Source organism: Euphorbia lathyris, chromosome 6 (assembly GCF_963576675.1).
Source record: "Euphorbia lathyris chromosome 6, ddEupLath1.1, whole genome shotgun sequence".
NCBI lineage: Eukaryota > Viridiplantae > Streptophyta > Magnoliopsida > Malpighiales > Euphorbiaceae > Euphorbia > Euphorbia lathyris.
Window position 1 is genome coordinate 52,881,158 of NC_088915.1, and position 23,199 is coordinate 52,904,356.

General features: G+C 37.0%; 1 protein-coding gene across 1 annotated transcript; it reads right to left on the reverse strand.

The window, feature by feature from the left end:
- Positions 1–1,683: 1,683 nt before the first annotated feature.
- LOC136232181 (cullin-4) lies at positions 1,684–17,534 on the reverse strand. The gene is made up of 17 exons (XM_066021220.1): positions 17,116–17,534; positions 15,863–15,978; positions 15,434–15,780; positions 9,013–9,193; positions 8,762–8,884; positions 8,390–8,677; positions 5,135–5,260; positions 4,924–5,025; positions 4,790–4,843; positions 3,417–3,523; positions 3,260–3,320; positions 3,033–3,164; positions 2,771–2,908; positions 2,555–2,635; positions 2,312–2,392; positions 2,133–2,213; positions 1,684–1,987 (listed from the first exon to the last, which is right to left on the reverse strand). The coding sequence occupies exons 1-17, from the start codon at positions 17,432–17,434 to the stop codon at positions 1,874–1,876; spliced, it is 2,451 nt and encodes an 816-aa protein (XP_065877292.1). The 5' UTR covers positions 17,435–17,534; the 3' UTR covers positions 1,684–1,873.
- Between the last annotated feature and the right edge of the window lie 5,665 nt (positions 17,535–23,199).

A 23,199-nucleotide genomic window follows, 5' to 3' on the forward strand; every position in this document is an offset into this window, starting at 1 on the left:
TTTAATTAAACCTTTATCTCCTAGATCCTCTGAAATGGTATCTGCGTCTTCATCTAAATCTAAACTCAACTTATTATCACCTTCAATGTCTTCAAATTGCAGATCTGGTAGCAAACCTACATTTACTTCCTTTCCTTGCCCTTTTCTAATTGGTTACCTTTACTACATAAGGTGGGTTAGATATAGTATTTACACACATATTTGCCACACTAGCGTGTTAGCGCGCTAGCACTCCCACTTGATGATCCACTAGGTTTGGCATCTACAATTTTGTCTACAAAGACCTCCATAAATACATTTTTGCTCTTTCAGCTTACCATATGCAACACATCAATATCATTGTTTACTACTATCATCTCACCGGTCAATTCCTTTCTATAGTAAACGGTTCCACGTTGGCCATAACTAATCTCCTCAGCAATCCATAACAAATCCAACCTCCTTAACTTTTCACTATCTATATGACCTTGTTTCTAAACACTACCACCAACATATCTAAGAGAATTCCCTTCATTCTACCTTCCCACCATGATGAAATCTAATTGTGATAACAGAATCACCCATTTAAAGCTATCAACAGTAAAAGAAACACAAAAATCAATAATATTCTCAATACAAATGACACTTCACACGAAAAAGAAATCAATAAAAAAAATGAAAAGTAACAACTCAATGACATATACTTTCTTAAATTATCTACTTTTAGCCATGCAATTCACTAAATAAAACCAAAATACCCAAGTATCATAATACAGGGGCTAACAATATTTAAGAACCAAATACATGATATAAAACTCAAATATAACACTAACCTCAACTACAAGTGTGTCGAAATCAAGCTTGCGTGCATTGGTCCTCTTAAACCGCAAAAATCGCGATATTGAAACCCTAAAAATTTCCAATCTTGCATACTTTGTTTCTTTTTTATTTTTGGTGGATACAAAATAGTGAAAGATGAAGAAAGTAGCATGATAATCAACGATGAGAAAATATTCGAGTTGTCTATAAGTTGAAGAATCAAATTTCTAGAATTGGAATATAAAATCAAGAGGCGCGAGAAGAGAAGAGGGAAATCAATTTCATTACATTTGAGGGCATTTAAGTCTTTACGCATCATTTCATTGACATGGCAAAAATGTTGACATGTGTCTTAAGTGGAGTTGAACTTTTAGCACGTCCTAATCACAATTCCAAAATAAGGGGTGAAATGAATTACAATTGTTAAGTTAAAAGGACTAAAAAATTCGTCACTGAATACATGAAACTAAGTGACAAACAAAAAAATTCAAGAGTGAGGTATTTTAATCTATTTTCGTTATTTTATGGGTCATGATATTTACAGCCCTAAGGGCTGTAAATAAAACCCCAAATTACTATATTTAGTGTTAATTTAGTTTTTCAAGATAATCTTATAATAAAATTTATTAATACTTAAAAATTAAATTATTAAATACTCATAAAAACTAGTAAACTAATTATATTTTCAATACAAATAAATGCTTTAGATTTAAGATTTTATTTTATTTTATTGAAAATATATGGAGAATTAATGCCTAGAAAAAGGAGGTTGTATATATCATTTGCCTTATTTTATAGATTGTCTTTAGGTTATATTTTTCTATGAAATAATTTCTGTTTTCCCCCTTTTTTTAAAAACTTGATTAATTTAAATAACCGGAAGACTGACTAGAACAGATAAAAACTAAATGCGAAGAGAAGAGGCTAAATATGCTTTACAATTATGTTGTGTTGACTTGGACAAAAATAAAACTACATATTATACTGTACATTAATAATAGAACATGGATTGAACTTTGCCTTTTTGAATTGGTCATAGAATTCCCATGTCATGTACAAGGAGATTCATCACAACTTATGCCAAGTAATTGTATATCTGAGGATTGTTCTTATCTCGCTCTAGGTACTCCCTGTCAATCAGGCTCTCGATTCTTTTCTTTAAATCAGCTGGCTTGATCGGAAACTTTAGCTGTTAACCATTTATAACAAACACTATCTTAATTTGCAATCCAATCGCATATAAAATTGTAATTTTTCATGCAATAGCACTTTTTACACATCCAACAAAGAACTGGGGTCGGTCAGATTCCGATACTTAAGACACAATGTTTTACCTGTTGAAAGAGTTCCGTAATTAGAAGTGTGTGACTTAAGACTTTTCTTGTCTTCATTATGCGAACAATGGCAGCATCAACCTATCAATTTCTCAAGCAACATCAACCACAGTTCATCAGCTACTTTTCGATTTTTTAACCAAAAACATAAACAACACATTTATGTTGCAAAGATGAACCTGGTATTGACGATCTTGAAATACTCTCTCGGTTGTGCTTGTGTTCTCTTCAACAGTTTCTTTCATCTGGATTGCATTAACCTGCATTCTCAATTGAATCTTAACTTCAACATCTGAATATATGATCATTGCAGAAAATGGATGTATGTAAACTAAAATATTGCCAACTATTATAATGAAGATTGTTGGAAACCTAAAACCATTTGATGGACAATACGGATATCAAAAAAAGAATAGACATACCTTTATACGATATAAAGGAGCAGTAAATCCGTCATTGAACAAAAACGAATCGTCATCCTCAACGTCCCTCCCTTTTGGTAGCTGCAAAATATCATTTCAAATAACCAAAATGGCCAAGAATAGCAAAAACTGACAAAAACCAATTTTTCATTTGGGAAAAGAAAAGAACCCTTCAGATTACGCAAAATACTTGCACTGAGGTTGACAACTTAATACCTTTTGTAGGACACGGACTTTTCCACAAGCAAGAGACTGTAAAGTCCGTCTCAGTTCCTTGTCCTCTATGCTAGTGGCATCCTTTATATCTTGAAAACTAAGTCTTTGGGCATCATTAAATAACATTAAAACGACCGTCTGCAGCAAAGCGCATATAAAGCCGCTAAACAATTAGATCCCCGATTTATTCAGGTTGCATTTAAAAAACAGAAGTAACTAAAGACCATGGAAGAAGCAATCTGCCCAAAACTTTGAAACCAACCTGAAATAGGGAAACCGCCAGCTCCTTTTTCCCTTTAGGAAATTCAGCTTTCAGTACACAGTGGCCCAATGAATTTTGCCACATTAAACGCCTGCCGCTGTACTTGCTCAAGTAAAATTCTTTAAATATATCCTGTTACATTAGAGAAGTCAGCACAGATGATCATTTTATAAAACTGATGTGCTACTGACTGGGAAAAGGTAAACTACAAGGGACTTGTGCAAAACCTGATAGACATTCAGCTCATGGGGAAGCCTAACATCCATTGGCGGATATGTAGGCCAGTATCTGCAGTCAGCCAACCAAATATGTAATTCATGAGATCATTTATTGGCTAAACATGCATTAATTAGAATAAAAAAAAACATTGTAGTCCACACATACCCTGTTGTTAATACGTGCACACTCATTTCAATCCCTGAAGGAAGTTTTGTTCTGGCCTGTGATGATTGTTTGAAGGACTCGTTTATCTCCTTAGACAATTCAATATCCTGCAGAAGTGTTAATCAAAAGATACAATCTATCATTGCATCCATATAAAGTTAACATATATGGTTTGGATGTATATACAAACGTTTGTTTGAGAGAGAGATTTAATATAGGGTTTTTTATGAATAATATAGGTTTGTAGTAACACACAAAACCTAATATCCAATTACCCATATATATTATTTAAGTGGTTGACAACTTCAGGGGGATGGAGGAATTTAGAGCATTTCCTCTCCAAAGGGTTCGCTCCAAAGATCCTAAGCCCTTGTCCACTGACAGGTAAGGTTCGCTTGGGGGAAAATCCATCAATAGATGGATTGGGATGGGATTCGAAATGGACTGGGAGACGATTCCAAACGAAGCTCCAGAGTATTGAGTTTAAAACTCACCACCTCCTGTTGGTGTATTACAATTGCCTATATAATGAACTCAAAACAACATTTAATTCTTTCCATTTAAAAATTCCAGTGGTGCAGAGAAAATATTAACCATGCAATTCAGAATATCAACTTGCTATTATGTGCTTTTTTTATGGAAAACAATTTTTTTGTCATACAAGGCCTATAATATATTAATATTGTGCCAACTTCCCACTAATAAGGCTGCAAGGCATGTGTTCTTACCTTGCCTAACAGGCAAGTTCTCATGTAATACCCTTCCAAAACTACAGTGCATCGCCATTTTACAGTATTACTAGTAACAAAACTTTCAGTAGCTCTGCACTGTTACATAAAGTCAAGAAACTTTTGCAGTAAAAGTTCATAAATTCAAAATTATAGATGCACACTGCCAAAAAAATTCCAACACAGCACACAATTTCTTGCTTGGTTCTGTAAAGGTCCAAGTTTTATCAGGTTTTCTGGATATGAAAACAATGTCCGAAAAAGCATGACACCCATAGTTAAGACTACCATTCAACCAAACCACAGAGCTTGTGATTTACAATTGGTTTAATTTTTGCAACTTGTGCAACTAGTATAGACCCAGGATCATAGGTGATGGTCAGGAAATTACTTAAATTAGCCCAGAACTACCCAAGATACATCAAATAAATGCCAACTGATGTCCTCTACATGAATACATTCTACAAGCAACCTTCGCCTTGAATTACAAGTTACAACAAGGTTTGTGGCTGTCACCCCCAAGTCATAATTGCTCATCCTTCAAGGCGGCTTTAAGATTTATCTTATCTAGCAACATGTCTTTGGATTAAGGCCTGAAAAGAAAGATTTATGATGATTCTGGAACAAAAGTTCACATTTACACACCTTAAACATTCCTTCGAGTTTATTTGTAAATTGGCTCCCACACTCAGTCTTGAGCTGCAGTAACAATGCAAACCTGTTAATATCAGCAATAAAAGAGGACTTAGCAAAATAAGTTAAAGCATTTCATCCTTCACCTTAGATATCATAGATTTCTCCGCATCAATAGAAGCACTTTTACCCAGCAGTAGTCTTTTAGCAAGATCCTTCTTGTAAAATGCTTCAAAAACATCCTTGCCCTTCATTAACAAGAAGGGTCATGCAAATACATCAAAATGATTTGTTTACAACACAAGAAAACAAATTAGTAAAAACTAAAAGAATATCTGATTAAATACGTGAAAATACCTGAATAAACCTGAAGAGGACCAAAACTTTATCTAGTGTACCCTCCAACTCTTCTTCAGAAGTACCCTTGTTTCCAGCACGAAGCTTTTCATCCAGAAACTTCGCAATCAGCTCAGCTGGTCGGTTCTGTTAGAAGAATATAACAGATAAATTCTTAGCTAAGAGCTATGAAAAGAACATCTTAAGCTCTAGAACAGATAAAATCATACCAGATGTTCACATCAATCATTAGACAAGCAAAAGGTTTACAAGCAGATGACATCATCAGACTAACAAATCTCACGTGTAAATCAATTGTCAGCAAAACTGGCATAGGATGCATTAACAAAGTAGTAGGCTGGGGGGGGGGGGGGGGGGGGGGGTCATATGGATGATAAATAAATAGTTAATTTCAGGAAGGAGCCAGAAGGTTCAAACTCTGGCTCTAAGAACTTTCTGCATGAAGTCGAACTTCTGTGCAAGGACAAAATGGACCAAGATTCCATCAGAGCGAAGCACATTTCATTGGCAAAATGGACAGTAAAGTTAAAATCATACATTCAAGCACTACAATGCTTCAGAAGCACAAATGGGGATCAGGAAATAGTGAATTGCTAAAGAATGGCCGGATACTAATTTTGCTCTGAACTAATGACATTATCATCCAAATACTTCAACTGCACCAACAATAATTAGGGGTGTATGATCATCATATTAGTTATACTTTTATAAATATTATATTATATCCAACATTATAAAGATAACTAGAATATACCAGTCCTTTTTCAAGATTCTAAATAACTTATTCAATTCCGGTAGACCCTAAAGTAAGTGGTATTATCATAAGAGAAGAAAGTTATCGATTTACAAGGACTAACGACCATGAAGAATACCGGTGTTGTCTAACCTCTCTACTCCTAATCACACTTTTGTTCCAGAATAAAGACACCCGAGTTTTTTAGGAATCCAGAGTGAGATGAGGCTCTAGTCCCCTGTCCTCAACTTAAAGGAAAAATTGCGATCAACGAGAATGGATAGAGTTCTGGAGACAAGGCTCCATCTCCTAAGAAGTGTTAGAGAAGTGGTAAATCCAGGGGCAATACAATGAACCAGCCAACTTTGGAGCAACAACTCTATAACATGTCAGTCCAATGCAAATCAACACTATAAGCAACGAGAAGTACATAAAAGTTTTCTTTACCACACTTTACACTTGCAGCAACAGATCATTTGTAATTTATCTAAATGCCACAAGGATTAAAGCTGAAAAGACTTTAAAAGCCTAGTGCTTCCGTCACTTGCTCAGAATATAAAACCTAAATAACACCTTTTTCCACATCTTCATTGACATTATCCCCTGTAGTTTACCCATCAACCGAAGTCAAGACCTTATACCTCCAGTTCTAGCAAAAAAAAAATCATGCAACAAATTTTCATATGCTCATCCATTTTGGCCCTTGTAACAAACCATGTAATACACTAGGAATACATGGGATACCATGTAGATTAAGAGTCTACATTGATATATTTTATTTAAGAGCAATACATATATATACATACAAGGTTCTCCTTCAATCAAGGAGACAAACTGACCCTACCAGCAGCTCTAGCAATCAACAGCCTTAGGTATGCTATTCATTAATTACATTGACTTATGCTCTAACACTCCCCCTCAAGCTGAAGCATGGATTTTAATCATGCTCAGCTTGCTGTAGATACTTATAATATAGTCTTCAAGACAATACAACTCAAAACAAGAAACTCAAGATACTTTGGAATATAAAACATAATTTGTGAGACGCAACCTAGAAGAACAAATCGAGCAGGAGAGACGACAGAGGAACATCAAGCTTTGTTGGAAACGGACAAGCAAAACTCAATCGAAGCAACACGCAACAGGCTACCAGCAATGTGATTGGACAAAAGGAGTTTCACTGGCAAACTAACCGGACAGACAGGTCAGAAACAGAGAGGCGACAGCGGCGGAAGAGGAACAGCGACAATCTGTTGAGGTGAACTCAGACTCTGCTCACAAGGCAGACAGTAATGCTGCTGAAAGAAACAGCCCAAAAGTACAAACCCAGAAATTCTGCTCACAAGGCAGAAAACAAATTCTGGAATCTCAATCCAGAAACCCAAAACAGAGACCAAAACAAGGCTCTGATACCATGTAACAGACCATGAAAATAGAGAGGAATCCATGGGATACCATGTAGATTAAGAGTCTATATTGATATATTTTATTTAAGAGCAATACATATATATACATACAAGGTTCTCCTTCAATCAAGGAGACAAACTGACCCTACCAGCAGCTCTAGCAGTCAACAGCCTTAGGCATGCTATTCATTAATTACATTGACTTATGCTCTAACAGCCCTAAAACTTGGCTTTTTCATACTCCTATCACGCTAGAAGCTCCAACACTTTCAAAATCATCACCTGAAATTACCAAATTTTCCATACTAGATCTGAAATAAACAATGAGATACCCAATTTTCCCACACAAGACTCCACCAAATAAACTAGATCTGAAGAGATTTGTACAAAGGAAGGAGGTATAGAAGAACTCAATAATTCTAAGGATTGAAGTTGTTCGAAATCTCCCTATCCCTTAGCTAATGCTAAGAGCCCACAAACATAACCCAATATTCCCAAAAGCTACTCTCTCTACCCACACGACCCCTATATAATATAATACTAACAACCCTAATGTAACAACCAAAGCTAAGGGCCAAACCACGTGTCCCTCTATCCCGAAACCACCCTTCAATGTTTATACTTCATTCTCTATCAGAAGTCGTCAGCAAATGGAAATCGTATGATCTCAGTGCTTTATTTATACCATATTGCTAATATAATTAGGACAAAAGTAGGGGTCACATCTATTGAGAATAAAATGAGAGAAAACCGACTAAGGTGGTTTGGCCATGTGAGACGTAGAGCGCTTGATGCGTCGGTTAGGAGAACCGAAGAGTGGCAAAGGGATGTAGTGGTGAGGGGAAGGGGAAGACCTAAGCAAACTTGGAGGAGGGTGATCGAGAGTGATATGAGTTTATTGGGAATTGAGGAAAATATGGTAGTGGATAGGACGGAGTGGAGGGAGCGAATCTGTGTCGCTGACACGACTTGATTTTCACGGTTTTATATGATGGTTCATGTTAGCCGACCCCGAATCATTTCGGGACTAAGGCTTTGTTGTTGTTGTTGTTGTTGTTGTATTGCTAATATAATTACTGAAATCATTTTATAATATAAAGAGAAGGAAAAACTAACCTGACGAAGATTAATAAGATGCTCAAATGCATCCTTTATGGTATTGCAAAATGCCTCGTTCTTTGAAAAGCTTTCTTCCCATATTGTGTCTAGGGAAGCCTTAAATTCTAACAAGGAGGAAACCATATCTTTATCCTTTTCTTCGTCCATGACAATTCCTTGCCCAGTTCTCCGAATGTATGAGCTAAGGGCCTGTCTTAGTGATTCAAGGGCATTGACCCTTGAGAACAGTGAATACATCCTCTTAAGGTCCTCAATCCGATGACCATCCATTAATATCATGAAACCCTGGGAAAACAGAGAATACGATATCAAAGCAATGTCCATAGATTGCATGGTCAAAAGGTAAAGAAAACTAAAGGGTATAGACACCTTATCCAGAATTGCAGATATATGGCGTTCAAGGAGCTGCCTTTCTGCTGTTGCTATAAGTGGCTTTCTAGTGCTTGCATCAAGGTAGAGCAGGCATCTTTCATGTTCCTCGTGCAACCTTATCTGAAAGATATATTCAGCTTAAAATGTAAGGAAAATGAGAAAAAAACCTACAGAAACATACTACACCACGAGAGGCAATCCAATGTAGTTACAACTGCTTGTAACGTCAAAACAGAAATGAAATATACCTCAACATGCTTTAAGTAATCTGGAACATCTGACTGCTGCATGTATTTCATGCCCTCAGCAGCATAAAATTCAGATGTGCAATCAAGGAATGGTCTTTCAAAGCTTTCAGCATAAATACCTAAAGCAGTAAACATCTTCAAAAGATGGTTTATGAGTGTTCTATCAACTGCTTCCCCCAATCTACAATGGAAAAAGCATGCATCTGTTAGTAACATCAAGGTTGTAAAAAACATTAGGTACTAGCCGCACGGACAGGGCCCGTGAGGATTAACCAGAGTTGTATTTTTGTGTTTTGTTATTTGTGAATAAACAAATTATTATATAAATGTAATTAAAAAATGTGTTATACTATCTAAAAATCATTTGAAAAAAAATGATTTGACATAGAAAAACTTATATATTTATAACATGTCCTTAAAAATGTGCCAGAAACAACATTTCAACAACATCGTCATTGAAATCATTGAAACAGATGAAACAAGTAAAAAATAATGTCTATAAGTAATATAATTCACTGAAAACTATGAAACAATGTCCTTAAAGTCTTAAAACATATCATGAAAGTAGAGAACGCACTTAAACAAAAATATCCAAAAATAATCAACACAATTCACCAACCATGCGACAATATTCAAAATTGAATTATAATAAATCAAAAAAATTAAAATAATAATAATATGTTTTTTTGTTCTAAACATCGCCCAGGCAGCCTCCAAGCGGCCCATAGGCGGCCAAAACACGACCAGGGGGGCAGAAAACGCCTAGGGGGGCCTAGGGAGGAAAATTGGAACGGATTCTTGATTTTGAACACCTAGGTGGTCCAGGCGGCCTTCTTCTACAACACTGAGTAACATGAAGAAAAAATATGCTGAGTTGGGACTCCTATAATTAGAGTATCATATTATTCATGAAGGGGCTATCCACTTGAAGGACGGATGGTGCGGCAAAACATATTAACACATGTATATATCTATGCATAATCTATTATCCATTTTTATATATATGCCATAGTTTTCAAAGGCGAGCCGGGATGATAAGGCTTCATATCGCCTTGAGGAGAAAAGGTGCTCGCCTCACGCACGTCAGGCCACAAAAATTAGAAAAATCCAGAAAATAGAAATTTACTCAAAATTAATAAACTATACTTAATATTATATATGTTTTACTAATTTTAATACAAATTAAAACATACTAGCTTATAGATTACTAGTTTTAAAGCAGAATAAACTTAACTTTTTGCCGTTTGGCAGTCTGTTCTTATACTTTGACCTATCACACTTAAACTTGTAACTTTTTACCATTTGGCATCCTGAACTTGTCAGTTTTAGGCCTACAAACCCTTACTTTCTGATTCAGCACACTTCAAATTTGATCGGACATGCTACGTGGATTTTATTAGAAGTTGCCAAATCATCAAATATCTGTCTAAGAAGCCCAAATTGACAAGTTCAGGATGTCAAAGGGTAAAAAGTTACAAATTTAGGTGTGAGATAGTTCCAAGTATAAGTACAGAGTGTGAAACGGTAAAACATTACAAGTTTAGGTATGTAATTATGTATTCACCCAGATAATTACATTATGAGTTTTAGCTTTTACAAATAACAAGATCAATTTTACAATGGTAAAATGATTAACTACTCTATTGCAGTGGTCAAAATATCATGAATAAAATTATTAGTTAGTGGGTTTCTACAGACCCCTCTGTGTAGCCAACACAAATTATTAGAAAATTTTTACCATATTCAGTCCATTGAACATGTCCAACAAAAGAACTACGAGATCTGAAATTCTCTCTCTCTAAAAACACTTTTCTTCATCTCTTTTCTCTACCAAACCTAGCAATCTTGTGCTCCATCTAAAAGCTTTCTTACACATCCCAATGACAGCTTCTAGTAATTTTGATGGCATTAACTTCGAAGCTGGTGAACTTTCATCTGATTCTTCATTAACAGATGAAAGAACAGACTACAACTCTTCTTCAAGATTCTGATCATACTCTGTCTAAGAAGAAAATTTCTGGTCGCACTTGTAAAACATTACAAGTTTAGGTGTGTAATTATGTATTCACCCAGGTAATTACATTATGAATTGTAGCTTTTACAAATAACAAGATCAATTTTACAATGGTAAAATGATTAACTACTCTGTTGCAGTGATCAAATATCATAAATAAAATTATTAGTTAGTGGGTTTCTACCGACCCCTCTATGTAACTAACAAAAATTATTAGAATATTTTTACCATATTCAGTCGATTGAACATGTCGTACAAAAGAACTAAGAGATCTGAAATTTTCTCTCTCTAAAAACACTTTTCTTCATCTCTTTTCTCTACCAACACTAGCAACCTTGTGCTCCATCTAAAGGCTTTCTTACACATCTCAACGGCAGCTTCTAGCATCTTCAAAGCTGGTGAAATTTCATCTGATTCTTCATTAACAGATGAAAGAACCGACTACAACTTGTCTTCAAGATTCTTATCATTCTCTGTCTAAGGAGAAAATTTTTGATCGCACTATAGGTATCCTCAGGTTACTGTTCCAGCCTCTCATCATCTCATGAACCATTCTTCTCCAATCTGCTTCAAAGTCCATCAAGGACAATTATTCTCTACAACTTTAGGTTACTATAGTTGATAATCCTAATTTGTATTTTTAATTTTTTTTTTAAATCTGGACTAGAATGCCTCAGGTGCTAGAGGCGATCACCTCTCGCCTCCCAAAGTGAGGCGGTCGCCTCTAGCTTTCAAAACTATGCTAAGTGTTGTCTCTTTCATTGGTTTATAGTTATACTCTTTATTGTGTGTATAATTGTAATTATTCTGCTATTAACCAACTATGTTACTGATGTAAACCCTGCTTTTTAGACTAAGAAGCCAAACTAACAATTACACCATGGTTTCCTAGTCTACTATAAGATGGGCTAACACCAACTACTCCCTACTCAAAAAAATCTAAACCAGTCATTACATTCACGAGAATCATCTACTGTATACCAGGGGTGGTGGCGGGGACGCATTTTTCACTTGCGGGGACGGATTCGGGGAATCCCCATTTAAAGGTTCTGGGATTTTCCTTCCCCCACAGATCCCCATGGGTGATGGGGAATGCCTGTCTCCAAAAAAAATAAGAATAATTCATTGCTGGTTATGGTACAGAACGAAAATGCCAATGGAGATCAGCGAAACTGATTTCGAAGATAGATGATACTTGAACCTATTGAGTTGTAACCAAGAATAGAAAACCTCAATGGTACATGTAAGCAATCTCTAATCGACGAAAAAATGACAAATTCTTGGCAAGAAAAGATAATGCAGCAAAAAAAAATTAAGATATTGACTAAATATACTCCTTCACTTTGAATTGAGTTTAAGGTGCATGACATATATGGTATTGGTGCAATCTGAGACGAGGAGAGACAAGACTTTCAACACATGTTTCTACTTCAAACACAATTCCAATTGGAATACCATGAATAACAAGGTCATGATAACTTGCATCATTTATATTGTATATAACTAACTTATGATAAGTTACTGGAACCAAAATACATATATAATATAATTAAAATTATAAAAAAAACTGAGGATTCCCACAGGGATTTTTCGGGATCCCACAAGGATTTATTCAGGGTGGGGCAGGGATCCCCATGGTTCGCGGATAGTACCCCCGCCCCATCCCCATTCTGGCTTCGGGGGCAAAATGTCCCCCGCGCTGTTGCCACACCTACTGTTTATCGTGTTTCTTCTACAGCTATAGAAGTAAAAAGGAGCCTTTCCTAGTATAATACTGGCAGGGTTCACATAAGACCTTATTCTTCTGGTACAAAGAATGTGTAAAACCCTATATTTAGGCTTTATTCCTCGCTTTCTAAGAGAGCAAGAACCGTAAGAAGAAGGGAAGACCGCTCGCTCAGCGGGGAATGGGAGAACTGCAAGCTCTTACCCTCGATCTAAAACTAAGGAACGCAGCGGAAGTAGTAAAGTAAGATAAAGAGGAGTTTCAGGCTTCTGCCCAGTAAAAAGCCTACTATCAAAGTCAAGGTTTTCCTCTCGATAGAAAGGGAGGAATTTTCATTAGCAACTGCCGCACGCATCAGAACGAAAGATGTTACCGGAAAAGAAGTACCCTATTCGAAACCTATTCGTAACCTAATTACTAACTTCTCGGAAGCAAGGTAAGTATAGTCTTACGCGAAAGGTAAGGAAAGAAGCTGGCAAAGCCAGTGCTATAGCGTAGTAAAGAAGCTGGCAAAGCCAGTGCCATATCGTAGTAAGGAAGAAATTACGTATCGTAATTAGATAGATGATTCAAGAAGGTAAGGTTGACTTGCTTTATTCTACACAAACTTCTCGGAAGAACCCACAGCTCCGGAACCTAGCCAGTGCTATAGCTCTGAATCAATTACGTATCGTAATATAAAGAATCAGCAATCAAGCTTGATCTTGCTTACTGAACAGTAACTAAGCTTACCAAACAGTAACTAAGCTTACTGAAATAGCTAGATAATCTCCCAGTCAAGCTAGTTCTTTAGCAAAATCAGTCTTCTTTCAAGCAAGCTATGAATAAGAGAGATAGGTCAAAGGTAAAGGACCTAAGCTCTTATTTTATATCTAAGATTTTAAGCCAGTTCAATTCCTTTTCCTCAAAGCCAAACACTCGGCAAAAGTTGGTCCACTACTTCTCATCTCAACTTGGTTAACTTCATTTATTATAAAACTACTCTGGGTTCGTCAATGCGTATACCAGGCACATCCTTAGTTCTGCAGACATCTTCCTTCTCACTTGGCTGGCCTTCCATGGTAGCCACCTTTGATCTCCATCCTCTAACATAGTCAGAGAAAGTCTCACCCTGCTTCTCTTCTGTTTGGCGTAACTTTAAGCATTGTGTTAAAGTTGTATTGCGCCGCGAAAGCTTTGACCCAATCTTTCCACTACAGCAGATGTAAGGGTTTGGTACCATATCAGGGCTGACCCTTCTAGATAAGCATTAAAGAGGTTTGTGACTTGAACCTCATTAAGCCCAGTTGTATCCATGATGGTCAGATATATACTCTAGAAACCTAACCTGTTCTACAAGAACTTTCTCCATCCCACAAATATAGGCCAAGTACTATTTGCACAAATATTAAGAAAATTTAGTTATTTGTACTTAAATAGATGCCTTCACATTAAAGGAGTAATTATGAATAAAGTCTTCAATACCTCTAAATATAATAATTTCAAATCATCATAAATAAGAGTATATTAGGAAATTAAAAGATAAAAATTAGTTTTAAAAAAAAAGGCACGAGCCTATTCTATCCAAAAAAAAAATGAAAGTTGGCCTATATTTATGGGACGACGGAGGGAGAATCATATACTTTACCCTGAGTTCCCTCTATAGCTATAAAAGTAAATATTTCTAATTTCCAACCCATAAAATCTCATCAAAACTAGAATAAGAAAAAGTTCATTCACTTTCTTGTACCAACTACTGTAGCTAGGCATCAACAATGAGTTGAACAGAAGATTCCCACAGGAAATGATCCAAAGGAAATTAGTGAGGAATTTTGTGCACACATGAGCTACGAGTTGTAGGATGAAACCTCCAGATCTTGAAAAGGGCAGCATTTTCTTACAGAACCTATAGTCTAAAATTTTGAAGTTGTGAATGTCAACTTTAAGTATGGATAGAGTAAAATATCAAGAGGCACAATCATTTTAATATCACCCTTAAGCAAGAGAAATTTGATAAAACATTTCCGTTCTGTCCACAAATAAAAGAGTGTCAAGATGCACTGAGCATCCATTATAACATCCAAAATAATAATATGCCTGCACTTCCACTAGTATTTGTTAGAAATCACCTTGTTGCTCTAAGTCGTACAAACTTACAAAGCCCTTACTGCTGCACAATGGGCTATTTTAAGTAAGAGACTTTCAGGAAAAAAAAAAAAAAAAGGAGAGGAGAGAAGAGAAGAGGATTCAAGGGGACTCACAAGTATCACATGTCCACAGTTCAAGGAATATCCTACAGCCAATTATGGAACCTAACAATTTACTGTTGTTTATACTCTCTTTGATCAAAACAATTCAAATTTGACACACAAAAAAAAAGGTTTTCTGTACATGTCAACAAAAAGGAAAGTCAAGAAAATCTTTTTTCCCCGTTTTTATTTCTTTTCCTCATATAATTCAATCAAGTTCAGAAACACAGTGAAGCCCCTAGAGCCCACAGCCAACTATCATGTTACAGGTGTGGCAAAATCATATATAGAGACGGCTTATTTTGTCAGAAAAGTTCATCAACTAAGTAACTAGATAGGTTAGTGTGCACAGGCACACAGATAAACATAAAAATAAATAAATGTGAAGAAAGAATTACCAGAAGTAAACAAGAACACAAATCTTGGAATAGATTTTCAAACTTTTATAAGTACCTTTCCCTCTCAATCATTCTTAAAAGACCTGTGACAGTTTTGTGCTCAACTTCAGGAGACAAAGAAAGATGTTTCCGAAAGAGCTGCAAACCCATGTCCCACAATGAACGCACATTTGGGGTTTGTTTCACGTAGGTTCTATCAAGATACAAGGCTATACCACGAATCATCAACATCTGGTCACAAAGATCCTGCCAGCATCTCTCAACTAGTGATAAGAAAACCACCAAATCTGGGCTCTGACCAACTAAAGATTGTAATGCTGCAGAAATGTGTGCTTCACATTCTTTTTCAATTCGCTGATAAAGATTTCCACCCATCTTGTGTAGACAAAGGTCATTGACAGCCTAATCGAAAGCAATTACATCAAAGAATACGCTAGTTATTTGATTTCTCGAGCCGTCAACAGAAGAATACGAGAAAAATTACCTGATATAACTTCTCCAAGTCACAAGAATCTGGTTGTTTCAAGAATATTGCTTTAATTGCCGACTGCAGTTTTGCCCACGTATCCTCCTCAAAATTTGTAGGCAATGTTGGTTTAGCTTCATATAACATTATGCAATTAATTAAAAACGTATAGTCAAATGAAATCATATTTAAAGTATAAACTGAAACTTCAGACTCTATTCTCAAGTTCCAAGAAGGTATTTGCATGGTGCTCCATTGTCAAAATGTTGGAATAACATGGTAGATGCCAAACGAATATTCACTTCTACACCATTGCTCTCCAACTCCAATACTATTATTATAGATGTGATAGAGAAATGCAAATGAATTGTTCCCTAATAACAAAAAGACTAGAGGTTTGGAACCTAAATGTCATTCATCAACTTAATATTACAGTCTTTTGTACGTGAAATATTGCAGAAATACCAGATCGCTTTGTAATGTCTTGCAATTTCAGCATGTTGTATAACACTAAGAACATGTTTGCATAATGAGCTAAGCACTTTTAAAAGTGCACATGATATGACTACATGATAAACAAGAATATCAGAAAATGTACATATTTGACATATTTAAAATCCAAACTTGTCCCTTTTAAAACATAAACACAAAGATGAATACTTGATCTGTACTAAGGCCTCAGCCCACATGTAATCTTCAAACCAACCAATAGTAAATCACTTAAAAGATAAACAGCTCAGAAGAAGAAGAGTGAGCATTGCTGTATCAGCACTTTCCTAGCAGCAGCGAATTAGAATGTAGGAATCCCACCCTATGTATTTGTATAAGCAACAAACAACTAGAACAATGAGAAAAACACCTAACTTAGCTAGAGTACTGCCTCTGCCAACTCAGATCATTGCCAAACCTAAACAGGGCTCAGAGCCTCAGAAGCCGAGCCAAGGGAGAGTGATTAACATATAAGAGCGAAATGGTAGTGACCCAGATCCAAAAATGACAGCAAGTGCAGTTTTTAGTTAAAGTTATACATGCAGCCAAGCCTAAACACTAAGTTAACAGTTTAATTCACACTGAAAAATCAAATCAAGCAGCATCCAGATCCCAAAATTCAAGTTCACATACAAACGCATTAATGCAATAAAGTAAAAACTTCTTTGATGCCCAAATTCTAAACAAAAATATACAGCTAACTCATGAAATGAATAATCAAAAAAATTAGAAGTACAGAAAGAATTTTATAAAAATTAGAGAGCAATCTAAAAGGATTATACCTTTGAGGAGCTTGATAACGAGCTTCTTGGGCGGTTGAGGAAGGGTGGCCTTTTTGCGAGATAAATTAGCGGCAGGAGGAGGAGAGCGGTCGTGAAGCTTGGGATCGTCATCGAGAGAAATGGAAGAGGGGTCGAAAACGACATCGTTTTCGGGAGTAGAAGCAGGGTTAAAGTGGTGGAGACCGTTCTTGTTTGAAGAGTCAAGTGGGGAGCAGGCAGAGACGGCCTGAGACTTGGCCTTCTTCATGGGAGGAAAATTGGCGGAGGAGCTAGAGGCGGGGGCGGTGGCGGTTACAGAGCGTTTGGTGGGGAGAGACATTAACAAAAAGAGAAGATGATCTCTTACGAGGGCATTGCATAGTCTTTTTATTAAAAAGAGAGCAAATACTAGACATAAGAAGAGAAGAAATGGAAATAACCAAATCATAAATAATTTCTATTTATGTTGTCTTATTTTACTCCCATAAATTCAATTTTACAAAACTTTCTTGCTTCTCATTTTGGGGGCTTCTCTCCACATTTTCCCTGCAACTTTGCGAGAAGCTATTGGGTTTTAGGTTTGGTAGGCCTTTCTATTCAGGTAACTGTAATTCTTTTGGGCTCATTCATTAAATCACAGTTCTCTATGGCCTTGTTCCGCACATAATTTTGGGTTAGTTACATGGATTTTCTCATTAAAGATTCAATTATTATAAAGTCAAATACATGAATATCATAAATTAAGTACAAAATTACAATTAAGTCATATCACCAAACTTAATTTTTAATATGTCATTATTCTTTATATATTATAATTTTACACCATAATTTAAAAAATCTAGACTCCAATTCATAAATCATAAACCCAAGAAAATATATTCTAGACTTCTAATTTATAAATTTTAATCTTTAAAATATATTAAAAGTACTGATTTTACTAGTTTGACATAATAAAAAATTATAACTTGATATAGTTGTAAATAGTTTTTAAAATATGAATTTCTATGTAATTTTCCCTATAAATTTCTCGGTACTTCAAAAATAAAATTCTTTCTTAATATAATAATAAGTAGGGTGCACTGCCCAAATCCTCTCTAGGAAACCGAAAAAAAACCCCTTTCTTCCACCTTTCTCTTTTCCTTTTTTTCCTATCAATCTTTATATTTTGTTGATCTACTTTGAGGAGGATGAAGGATTTTATTTCTTCCTCCTCACACTGGGTTAGATTTATGTAATTTTTTATTGCTTTTTTAGTTAGTGTTCATATATTTCATCAGAACTTCTTATCCGTCTGATTGTATCTGCTCTTTATTATTCTGTCGTTTATGCTTTTTCGGATTTAGCAAGAGCGATTTATCTTATCCATAGATCAATAAATCTACGTGGTTGCAACAAAAAAAAGGATTCAGATCCGAATATTCGGAATGGTCTAGAGGATGAAGTTTGGATTACAGATGTCTTTCTACTGATTTGGATTAACGAGAAATATATTGTAGTTTTGTGTTTTTTGTGCCTTTTATGGGTTCTTTTTGCTCTTTGTAGTCATTTTTATCCCTTCGTGGATATTGTATTTGTTTTAGTCTGTAATCATGTGAGGTTTTATTCCTTACATTTTGCTTATTGCACTTCTTTATTTTTTATCTAATGAAATTACAAGCATTTTCTCAAAAAAAATAAATAGGGTAATTAATTTATTAGTCCCTATATTTTGACAAAACACACTGTTTAGTCCCTGTATTTTCAAAAACACATGGTAAGGTTACTAATCTTTTTCTCAGTGAACTGTTTAGTCCTTCCGTCTATTTGTTAGATTTTTTACCGTTTATGACTTGGGAAATGACTAAATTACCTTTTACTATTTACCTTCAAACTTCAGAAAAGGAAATTCAATTTAGAAGAAGCTATTTGTATGGAGGACAAGAAAAAAAACAGACTCAATGCTTACAAATTTGAACGATTAAGAAGAAAGTCAAGAAGAAGAACACTCAAATTTGATTTTAGATGCATTAGAGTTTAAAGGAAAAGAAAAGAATAACGTAAATCCAAATTGACTAACAGAAGCTTCATGAGAGTTGATGACTAGTGGAGAATTTTCGATTAGCTTCCGTCCCTGTGGGGGCGTCGTTGGGTTCGACGGGGTGAAGCTCCGATGCCAAAGTCAGTATAAAGTAAGGAGGAATAAACTGAATTGACAAAGTAGGGTTGCTAGGATTGTGAGAATGTGTACCTTGATAGCTTGAGATGCAAGCTATATATATAGTCATGAAGTTGTAACCTTTAGTAACTAGAAAGTCTCCATTAATGCATCATTAATGGCGGTTACTGGTTTCCTTTAAGTATGGCCGTTAGCTCATTAATAGTTCATTAATAGCCTTTATTGAGGAATCGGCTCAGCTGTTCAGCTGGCGGATCGAAGGGTGAAGGCGAACCTAACGTAGGTTTGACTACGAATCTCGTGTGGCGGAGTCTTGGTGATCCGCCCATCGAATGTCGTTGCTTGATACGCCATGGCCTTCTTTGACCGGTTCAATACGCGGTCGTTTGGGTAAATATCTTCTTTGATCCTTTGGATAATATCCCAATGTTATCAGAAGCCCCCCTAAAGTTCCTTTAAAGTCCTTTAGGGCTTTTGAGCTTCTTCGCGCACCGCCATGATGATTCGCATTGATGGCCACTCTGTTCAATGCCATACGTTGGGTGACAGGTGTCATAGGCGCGCTGCTCGAGGGAAGAGAAAACACCTTCTTCCGCTTCCCTTTTCTCTTTCTTCTTCATTCACGTCTTTCCCTTTCGTCTTCCTTTGAGCTTTTTACAGAGCTTTTTCCGGAGTTTCAGAATCCTCAAAGCCTTTAACTCTCATGTAAGTGAATCCTTTCGCTCTATTCTCTGAATGTTTAGGAGTTCTTCTTCTTCTTCTTCTGAGTCTACTTTCGAACTGTTTAATTTGACCACTTCTTCTGAAACTGAAATTAGCTGGACTACTTCTTCGGAAAATTTCGATTCTTCCGAAGGTACTCCCAGTTGCGACCTAGCCGAGTTGTGTAACTCGATGTGTAGTAACTATAGAACTTGTTTGGGTAGGACTCAGAATCTTTCTGTCGCCGTTCCTTGTATTACTCCGACAATAGGTTCTAGGCAGTTTTCTGGGATGGAGGCTTCTTCTTCAGCTCCGTCCAGGAAAAAGGCGCCACGTGCGGAGTCCACTCCGTCTCGTATGAGCGCCGCAGATCTAGCGAATCTGGCGGATCGCTTTCCGTGGATTAAGAATTATGAGACCCAGTTGGCGGCTGCTCATCAGCGACCCGCCTGTCCGCCAAGTGGATATTTGTCTGTGTACAGTTGTCATGTAGAAAGAGGGTTCCGGCTTCCTCTTCCTAAGATGATGGCGGACATCTTGGCATACTTTGGGATCACTGTTTGCCAGCTGCATCCGAATGGCTAGTTAGATCTGGCTCTGGATTGTTATTTGGCTTCGAACTTAGGGATAGTATGTAACCCTCGTGTCTTTCGGTCTCTTCACAAACCAACGAAGCGAAAGGCCGAATCTTTCCTCACTTTCGCTAAATTCAAAACTTATTCGCCCTTCTACGGTAAGATGTCCAATGTCCATCTTTGGGACGAAAAAATTTTCTTTGTAAAGATAAGAGAGGGCGAATCTCTAGGATTTCCGTCGGTTTGGAATGCCAAACCTTTGCATATGGCTGGAGACATGCGTATATTGACGGACAGTGACGAGGAAGTGGCGGATATCCTGAAAAGTATCAAGGCGGATGCCTGGACATATGCCGACGCCTTAGACTTTATGATGAATGACATTCCTTTGATCCGCCAGGAAGGGGACAAGATCTCTTACGTGAAGTTTACACAACTTGATGAAGGTAACGTTGTTTTTCCATGAACCTTGATTATTTTATTGTTCCCTTGTCAGGGGTTTGTCTGAGGCCAGTCGCGCCCTTGTAGAGATACGCAAGAAATAGAAGGGGGAAGAGGCTCGAAAGAAGGGGCAGGTAGCGGATCCCCATAAGAGTGCTGAGAAACGACATGCTGTCGATTTGGTTGATCCTCATCTCCCAAAGAAGAAGAAGTCTGTGTCTAACAGTGGAGGGAAGCTACTGGCGGATGCCATAAGAGCCGAGAAACCAATGGCGAGGCTTGAAGAGGTGCGTCTATTTTATTATTTGCTCTTCTTTTACTTGGATCTTATTTTCTGCTTTTTAATGTTTGCATAGTTGGTGAAGCCGGACCTAGGAGGTTACTGGTCCGCCAAATATGGTGACAGAGGATCTCTAAGGAATGAATTTGTCATCAATGATCTGGATGAAGCTCTTGGTCAGCAAGGGTAGGTCCGGGAGAGCCAGAATAAGATCTCGGGATCAGCCCATGTCCAGATGGGAAAAACAGAGCTTCTTACGGTAAGTTTCTTCTATCTCTTTTTGCATTTTTGGATGAAAGAGTGATCCTCTTGAGGAAGAGTTTGCGGTTATTCCTTTGCTTGAATTAGCTTTTGCCTTGATAGGTATACACCCGTATGCGTGCTATGGAAGCGGATCTCCTTTAAGGAGTGGCGGATAAGGCAACCATAGAAAGGTTGGAGAATGAGGTCGTTGTTGCCAATGCGAACGCTGCTTCTACTGTTGCCCTGAATGAGAGTAAGGATGCTGAGATCCTTAGATTGAAGGAAAAGATAGATGCGAATGCTGAAGCGCATAAGGCTGCCTTACTCGACACGGAGATCCTAGCAGGGGAACGAGCTTACTATTATGGCGAGTGGATCATGGCGTATGTTCAACTTGCTCATCCTGAGATTGATTTTACAGATCCGGAGTACGTGGTTCCTGACGTGGAAGTTTGTCTTAAGTATCGTAAAATCCCGAAAGTCAAAGACTACATCTGTGATCACATTCGCAAAGTGATGAATGGATCCGCCGAAGAGAGTAAACCCCTTGTTGATCTTGAGCAAGAGGATCTTGATGAAGTGTCTCAGAAGGTGGGTGATAAGAGTGAGCTGATAACTGATTGTACCATTCCTCAGGAGGGTACTGTTTCTGTAGAGAAGGAAGCCCCACTGGAGGACGCATCTGGTGTAAAAGATGCTAAGGAGGATGCTCCTTTAGATGTTTAGTTTTTTTGTAAAACTAAGTACAATTTTTAATCCTTGCTGTAACCATTTACTTTACGCTTTATGTTTTTCAACAATAAATCTATAGGTTTTAGGATTGAGTTGAAGTAGGTGGCCAGCCATACCTCAGAGTGTGAGCCTTTGTAAAGGCTTGGAGCTTTTATTCCTTTAGAGGAAGTTAAGCTGCCTTAGGCGATCGATTGGCTTCCTATCTTTGTGGGACTTTGGACTCTTTTTTGGAAAGAGTGTATGAGAGTGTAAAGATCTCACGTCTGAGAAATGTTTTAACTCTATCTCTGACGGGGATCCATTTGTTTCCTATCTTTAAGGTAGATAGATCCGCCGTTGAGATTGTTCTCCTATCTTTGAGGAGAAAGCATTATCCTATGTGTGTGGGAATGCGTTTGTTGGCCCCCTTTCTTTTTTAATCTAGAATATTTATATTGCTACAAAAAAATACTTAAAAAAGAATTGATAGGACAAAAGTTGTTTTTTATTGAATGGCGATGTGCCTTATTACAGCAAGTGGGTCTTACATGTGAGCCTTATTAAAACCTTTAATAAGAAAAACCTCATGGGATAAAAACTTACTAAAGGAAAAAGAGTACTCAAGACCTTGATTACATTCTATTTTCTGGTGAAATATTTGCGGAGGTTCTGGATGTTCCACGTACGTGGCAGTGTGTTCCCTTCCATGTCTTGAATTTTAAACGTGGCGGACCCAATCTTGGTGATTATTCTGTATGGACCTGTCTAGGTGATCCCCAGCTTTCCTCTTCCTTCCACGGATTGGATTTTATCCGCCTTTCGGAGCACAAGATCTCCTACATTCAGACTTACAAGCTTTGCATTTTTATCATGATAAGCTGATATCCGTTGCTTGTAGGTTGCCATACGTACATACGCCTTCTCTCTTTTCTCCTCCACTTGATCGAGACTTTCTTTCAACCTTTGGTTATTCTCATCCTCGCAATAGAATGCAACTC

What these genes read in the sequence shown, in the direction of transcription:
- LOC136232181 (XM_066021220.1), bottom strand. Translation starts at nt 17,434, where the DNA reads ATGTCTCTCCCCACCAAACGCTCTGTAACCGCCACCGCCCCCGCCTCT. An exon ending in TCCTCTTCAGGTTTATTCAG is followed by an intron (nt 5,026 to 5,134) that starts GTATTTTCACGT and finishes TTGTTAATGAAG; the next exon opens with GGCAAGGATGTTTTTGAAGC. An exon ending in AAGTCCGTGTCCTACAAAAG is followed by an intron (nt 2,636 to 2,770) that starts GTATTAAGTTGT and finishes GATATTTTGCAG; the next exon opens with CTACCAAAAGGGAGGGACGT.